The sequence below is a fragment of the Clupea harengus genome, chromosome 7 (genome assembly GCF_900700415.2).
Source record: "Clupea harengus chromosome 7, Ch_v2.0.2, whole genome shotgun sequence".
NCBI lineage: Eukaryota > Metazoa > Chordata > Actinopteri > Clupeiformes > Clupeidae > Clupea > Clupea harengus.
In genome coordinates this window covers 19,333,422-19,340,921 of record NC_045158.1, presented here as the reverse complement: position 1 = coordinate 19,340,921, position 7,500 = coordinate 19,333,422, and the positions used below count along the sequence as shown (strand labels likewise).

At 44.2% G+C, this 7,500-nt stretch overlaps 2 protein-coding genes across 4 annotated transcripts in view; one reads left to right on the top strand and one right to left on the bottom strand.

Annotated features, from left to right (window-relative positions):
* The window catches only part of ciz1b (cdkn1a interacting zinc finger protein 1b), a 15,788-nt gene extending 9,058 nt beyond the window's left edge, over window positions 1-6,730 (bottom strand). Inside the window, exons 1-9 of one of the 2 annotated variants that reach the window (XM_031570765.2) lie at window positions 6,577-6,730; window positions 5,346-5,556; window positions 4,877-5,073; window positions 3,690-3,856; window positions 3,316-3,427; window positions 2,701-2,779; window positions 1,418-1,500; window positions 990-1,066; window positions 668-838 (exon numbers count right to left, since the gene is read on the bottom strand). In XM_031570765.2, the coding sequence (XP_031426625.1) occupies window positions 668-838; window positions 990-1,066; window positions 1,418-1,500; window positions 2,701-2,779; window positions 3,316-3,427; window positions 3,690-3,856; window positions 4,877-5,073; window positions 5,346-5,530 (1,071 nt within the window). In that variant the 5' untranslated portion in view covers window positions 5,531-5,556; window positions 6,577-6,730. The remainder of the gene's footprint in view (window positions 1-667; window positions 839-989; window positions 1,067-1,417; window positions 1,501-2,700; window positions 2,780-3,315; window positions 3,428-3,689; window positions 3,857-4,876; window positions 5,074-5,345; window positions 5,557-6,576) is intronic. The other variant, XM_031570766.2, reaches the window with a different exon arrangement.
* Window positions 6,731-6,958: 228 nt separating this feature from the next.
* The window catches only part of dnm1b (dynamin 1b), a 22,010-nt gene continuing 21,468 nt past the window's right edge, over window positions 6,959-7,500 (top strand). Inside the window, exon 1 of one of the 2 annotated variants that reach the window (XM_012840216.3) lies at window positions 6,959-7,393. In XM_012840216.3, the coding sequence (XP_012695670.3) occupies window positions 7,233-7,393 (161 nt within the window). In that variant the 5' untranslated portion in view covers window positions 6,959-7,232. The remainder of the gene's footprint in view (window positions 7,394-7,500) is intronic. The other variant, XM_042708292.1, reaches the window with a different exon arrangement.

The window sequence follows — 7,500 nt, the reverse complement described above, 5'->3', positions numbered from 1 at the left end:
TTTTGGAGAAGACTACATTTTGGATTGAGAGGACCAGGCCATCTTTCCCCTCTGTGGAGCCAGGTCCCTCTCACACACACACACACACACACACACACACTCACACTCACTCACACTCACACACACACACACACACACACACACACACACACTCACACTCACACTCACAAACACAGACACAGACACTCACACTCACAGACACAGACACAGACACAGACACAGACACAGACACAGACACAGACACAGACAGACACACATCCACACCCACACACACCTACACACACACACACACACACACACACTCACACTCACACTCTCACACACACACACACACACACACACACACAGACACAGACACAAAGACACCGACACAGACACAGACAGACACACATCCACACCCACACACACCTACACAAACCCACACACACAAACTCACACTCACACTCACACTCACACACACACACACACACACACACACACACTCACACTCACACTCACACTCACACTCACACTCACACTCACACTCACACTCACACTCACACACACTCACACTCACACACACACACACACACACACACACACACACACACACACACACACACACTCATACACACACACTCACACTCACACTCACACACTCATTCACACACACACACACAGACCTTACCTGCTGGCTGGAGCATGTTGTGTCACATATGTAGCAGATGAAGCCACTGGGGGCAGAGTGTTGATCGCTGTCCTGGCTGTGATTGGCTGGTTCCTCCAGGCCTGTGCTGAATGCTCGACTCTCACTGGTCTGCTGGATGGTAACCTTCAGGGAAGACCCAACACCCAGGACCTGACCAGCACAGGACACACACTATGGTATGAGTGAGAAGGACAGACACACACTGCAATACCTTTACACATACACACTTAAACACACAATGCTCACACACACTCATCATCTGCATGTGAGTGTGTGTGTCTGTGTGTGTAATCAAGAATACCTCTGTGGCTCTGGTCTCCTCTACACAATCTCCTGCTTTAAGACTGGAAGGAGTCATGGCTTCATTCTCTGGTGAATCTATGAAAGCACACACACACACACACACACACACACACACACACACACACACACACACACACACACACACACACACACACACACACACACACACACACACACACACACACACACACACACATACACACACACACACACACACACAGTGTGTTAATTATGTTTTTGTTTGCTGTTAGCAGGATCATGGAACAGGGCGGTTTTAATCCAAGGGGTTGATAGTGGGGTGTGATCAGATGACTGGCAGTGGGATGGGAACATTTGATTGGCAGTGGAGGGTGTTCAGATAAATGGCAGTGGGATGGGATCATTTGATTGGCAGTGTAGTGGTGTGCATGCATGTTGTGAGGCTACCTCTGTTGTTCTCAGAGCAGGTTCCATCCACGGTGGTCTGACCTGAACTTTCTAGAGGGGAGCCTCCACCTGACTCACCACATCTGGACACACACACACACGCGCGCACATTAACACAAACACACGCATGCACACACACAAACACGGAAAACGGAAAGAGCAAAGTAAAATGCTTAGTGACAAAAAATACACAAGTGAATGAGTGCTGTGCAGAAGATTGGTGATACTTGGGGTTTCTATGAGTGTGTGTGTGTGTTTATTATATATATATATTAGTGCTGTCAAACGATTAAAATATTTAATCGCGATTAATCGCATTTATGTCATAGTTAACTCAAAATTAATCGCGATTAATCGCAAATTTTTATCTATTCTAAATGTCCCTTCGTTTATTTATTTTTTCCATCATTTTATTTTTATTTTAATGCCTTTATCAACATGGAAAAGTGGATTGGCTTGCTTTATGCAAATGTTTTATTCTATTGAAAACCAACATTGCCAAACAGGGCGGAACAAAATAAAATTATAAAGTGCACATTTCAGGTAAACAAGGACTCAGCCTATAGTGCAGTTAAATGATGGCTTAATATTAGCAGTCAGACCTCCTATTTCAGAAACAATGAACCGTAACAGTTAGGTTACCAATAAAAGGTAAGCCTACTACTTATTTGCTTTCAGCCAGCTGCCTGGTGACATTTTCGGACAACAGTGAAGCTTGCTTCTTTTGCACAACACAACTTTTAAAAGTAAACGTTCCATTCAGAAGCTTTTTATCATCCATTTCGCCGTATCGCGCTCACCATTCACTCAAACCGTAACGTTAGCATACTACACAGTTTGCGAGGCCAAAAATAACGTTAATCTAAAAAAAAAACTAAAAAAAAACAAACAAAAAAAATTCGCGTTAATCTCGCGATAAAAAAATTAATGCCGTTAAAATGGGTTTGCGTTAACGCCGTTAATAACGCGTTAAACTGACAGCACTAATATATATATATATATATATATATATATATATATATATATATATGAATGTGTGTGTCTGTGTGCTCATTGTGTACATGAGTGTGTCTGTGAATGTGTTTATTGTTTATGTATTGTGAACATGAGTGTGTGTGTGCATGTGCCCATATTTATTGGTGAGTGAGTGTGTGTGTGTGTGTGTGTGTGTGTGTTTGTGTGTGTGTGAGTGTATGTGTGTGTGTGTGTGTGTGTGTGTGTGTGTGTGTGTGTGTGTGTGTGTGTGTGTGTATGTGTGTGTGTTGCGTGTGTGTTGCGTGTACCCGTTAGTCTTCTGTCTCTTAGGTGTTGGCTCCTCCTGCTGAGAGGCAGTCTGGACACTCTCTACTGCCTCAGCCTCTCCTGCCAACACACACAGACTGCTGATCAGTGTCACACACACACACACAAACACACACAAAAGCTCTCTCTCTCTCTCTCTCTCTCTCTCTCTCTCTCTCTCTCTCTCTCTCTTTCTCTTTCTTTCTCTTTCTTTCTCTCTCTCTCTCTCACAGACACACACATGCACAAAGGCGCTCTCTCTCTCTCGCTCTCTCTCTGTTTCACACACACACACACACACACACACACACACACACACACACACACACACACACCACACACAAACTGCAAGACTAGGCCATGTAAACCACCATGAACTCTGGTCCAGGTCTGGCTCTGATCTGCAACCTTGGACATGGCAGGTGGGTGTGCTAGGGAGGACCGCTTAGCTCTGTAGCAGTTGACTACCATTATAAATGCACATGCCACTGGACCCGTTGAGGGCCAGTCCTACTTCAGTGTCAGCTACTGACATGTGTGTGTGTGTGTGTGTGTGTGTGTGTGTGTGTGTGTGTGTGTGTGTGTGAGCGTGTTCTGAAACTAGACACTCATCTCACCTGAGCTACCCACTTTGCCCTCTGTTGTAAAGGCACTGCCCAGGCCATCAGTGCTTTTCCCCACCGTCTTTTCACCCTCCCTCCTGCTCTCAGCCAATCGCACAGAGGAATCCTACAGAACACATACAAAACCCACCAATCACACGCCACCATGATGGTGCAAACAGTCATGGTAACCTGATTAAGCTGGAAGAAATACGTAATAATAATAATAATAATGACAATAAAATCAAAAAGATTTCAAAAATACCCTACAAATAAATATTGAAATGTATCATTTTAAAGCACTTAAAGAACCTATCAATTCACCCCAGAGACACTGTCCTGTATCCTTGTATAATAAATGAACACGTGTAAAGAGGACTGAAGGGTACCTGTTTGGCGCTGCTGGTCTGGGTACAGGGGTAGCGGTTGGGCGTAAAGCTGGCATGCCCCCCCCCCCTCGGCGCTGCATGGCAGGGCTGCCCCAGAATGGACTGCCTGTTTCCAGCCATGAAGAACTGGGCGAACCGTGGCCCTCCGGTCATGGAAAAACCTGCAACTAGACAACAGAATATAGTGTAATATAGCAACAGGTAACAGAGTAGCCCTTACCTGTACCGGTCACAAAGTGCCATGGCAACAGCATGACATGATCAGACAGGATGACAGCACTACAGTCTCACAGCTGCATTGCAAAGATATGGTCATCAAGACAAACATAGATATCGAACCCACATAGAAAAGATATGGTCATTCAACAATACTTGCAAGGCAAGAATAGATATAGGGCCTATACAGAAAAGATTTACAACACTTTATTGGCAAATTCCCACTGTACCAATTACTCCTTTTTTCCCCATAACTGATTGGACCCCAACAGTGGACCCTGACTTCCTAAGCAATTGCCTATTTTGCCTATAAACATCATGGGGCACGATGCATTACTGACTGCTCAAGTATTATGTATGGCTAATGGATATTTTAGGGATAGCTAAGGGATAGCTCATGTCTAGCTCATGTCTGGCTTAGGGATAGCTAAGGAACAGCTTAAAGATAGCTAGGGGAAAGCTTAAAGATAGCTAAGGGATAGCTTAAGGATAGCTCAGTAATACATTAGTATATTAGGAATGGCTTAAGGATAGCTAAGGGATAGCTTAGTGATAGCTAGGGGATAGCTAAGGGATAGCTAAGGGATAGCTCAATAATACGTCAGTACATCAGTAATGGCTTAAGGATAGCTAAGGGATAGCTTAAGGATAGCTCAGTGAAACATTAGTACATCAGTAACGGCTTAACGGCGTTTCTTAATGTTGTTTGAAGATATTAAAAAGATAATAAATTGAATTGTAGCCTGTTTGTTTGGAAAACTATTTAACCCCTACACATTAGAAGTGGAAAAAGAGCTCCTCCCTTTAGTGTAATAATGCATTAATTACTAATTTATGTGAGAGCGATATAAATAAAGATGCTTTTGAAAGATGACCATTGACCGCACACAAGGGCTCCCCCTCCTCACAAAAGCCAATTTAACCACTGGCTAAGGGGTAGCTTAGGAATAGCTAAGGGATAGCTCTCTTACTCTGCATGCGCTGCATGAACACGGCTCCGCCCATCAGTGCAGGGGGCATCAGGGGGGCAGAACCAGGGGGGCGCAGGTGAGGGATAGAACCAGGTGGGAGCAGGTGAGGGGCAGAACCAGGGGGGCGCAGGTGAGGGGCAGAACCAGGTGGGCGCAGGTGAGGGGCAGGGGGGGCACGAGCAGCTGCAGGAACCAGCCTGAGGAAGGAAAACACACAAGCCAAGTGTATGAGAGTCCATTTGACTGTGGAATACATGTCTAAGTGTGTGTGTGTGTGTGTGGGTGTGTGTTGTTATGTAGATGTTATCTTAACTTATCATAACACACTACACATCATGACAGATCTACCACAAGTCTATACAATGCAATTCTCTGCCACCTTTGGTCTGTGAGGTTTTCTATATGTTTCAGTGTCAACACGGCAGCCTTTAATCCAGAGTGATGTTACTGTATTCCTGCCGGCACTTACCGTGCGCTCTGGTGACCGTGCGGGTGTTGGTGCGAGTAGTGCATGTGTGAGGCCGGGGACTGTGCAGCGGGTGGTGGCGGCTGAGCGTGCAGCGGTGGGATGTGTTGGTGCGGTATAAAATGTGGATACTGCCCCAGGTGCTGCTGGAGCTGGTGCTGATGCTGATGCAGGTGGTTATTATACATCTTCTTTACTTATTCCAACTTCTGTTCTGATCAAGGGATACAGGGGGAGATAACAGTAAAAGAGGAAGATCCTGTTTAGAGTACAACTGACAACTGACACAACAAAACTTTTTACTACTGTACATCCCACTTATTACTGTAATACTGTATTAATCATACTTACACCATACAATACTTCTTAAACATTGTATTACTAATACCTCATTCACTTCATTCCATTTCACTTATTACCACCACTAATACTTACACCTGCACTTTTTATATACTTATCATTTCTACACTTCTTACCTCAACTGCTGCTAGTCCCAATTCTGTTCATATCACATATCTATTTCTTACTGTATATATTTATTTATTCACTTACTCCACTTTACAAATGCACATACTCTGCACTTTTTTTGCTATTTTGCACTTCTGGTTGGATGCTAAACTGCATTTCGTTGTCTCAGTACTTGTACTCTGTGCAATGACAATAAAGTTTAATCTAATCTAACATGTCAGAAATCCAGCTGCATTTCCAGCTGGAAATCAGACTTCATACTTCACGTCATATCAAATTTCGTATCAGCAAGTGGTTATTAAAAATCTTCACTTATACCAGCTTCTGACTGCAAACCGTGAGATGCAGAGGGACACAACAGTGAGAGACGATGATCCTTTTCAACCAGTAACTTTACTAATGTCGCTGACCATATGCAGATGAGGACGGCAACTACTGATGTCAGGAATCCAGCTGCATAGGTTTACTGTGCATGGACAGCCCTATGCCAGCTTACCTCAGACTATAAAACAACAGTAAGTACATAAACGTAAGCCATTTAGCTATATTTAAGAGCCTGCCATCCAGTTCAATCACAGTTTTGCTCCATAGTTGTGCCAATGTAAATCTGTCAAGCTAGCACGACAAGCTAACTGACGTTATCGAGCCATAATAGTAAACACAACAGTGGAGAAAGGTAATGTCAGAGCAGAGCCAACTAGTTAGCAGACTCCAGGTGAATTACGGTGACTGTGCGCTCATTTCGGAATACGGCATAAATACTCACCTTAGGGCGCAACAATAGATCTGTCTGATCCATAGATAAGTTACTAAGCTTCTGGCACCTTGAAAGATCATAACTTGCTATGTGAACCATGGAGGAGCTTGTGGTGATTTCTATGGTTACGTACGACAACATTTTCTTTCCGGCTTGACAACAGTGGAAAAGTACCCTCCTTTGGTTCGGAGGTGTAACTGCAATGCTCAGTCATCGAGCGCCTCTGCACACAGGAGAAACAGAAACTTTCCAACACAGTTGGTTTAGAGAAGACATTATTCTGAAGTATTTCTGACAATGTAATGCACTATTGTTTGGTTTATAAAAATAAAATGAACCAGAGTTCCACACCCATAGCTCCGCTCAGCTTCTAGCGCCCCTAGTGTTAGGAATGTATAAGTGCATATCTTCGCGCTACCTATCTGGAGGAGGACCCTGTTTCTCTCCCGAGGTCCGCATCATCAGGAGAGCATGCGAAGCCCCTGCGCAAAGGACACTCAATGAAACTGTCGTGCGAAACGACACCAATAAATATTAGCCTCATAGCTTTGCAGTAACACTAAAAAAGGAGGACGTTGAGGAGGGTGTGAATTGCTTGAAGGGGATTCTCCTGTTCGCTTTATTTTCTAGTCGTGTGAAGGAGACACGGTCATTCATCAGAGAAGATGGGGAACCGTGGGATGGAGGATCTTATTCCTCTGATGAATAAGATGCAGGATGCATTCGCTGCCATCGGACAAAATGCCGACATGGACCTCCCTCAAATCGCTGTGGTGGGGGGACAGAGCGCAGGAAAGAGCTCTGTGCTGGAGAACTTCGTGGGCAAGTAAGTGGACTAAATCCCGAAAAATCGAGATGAGATGTCCAATGCTTCTGGCAAAAACTGATTATAAAGCAATAGCATTTATAACCCAGCAAACTGATGTTAGAATA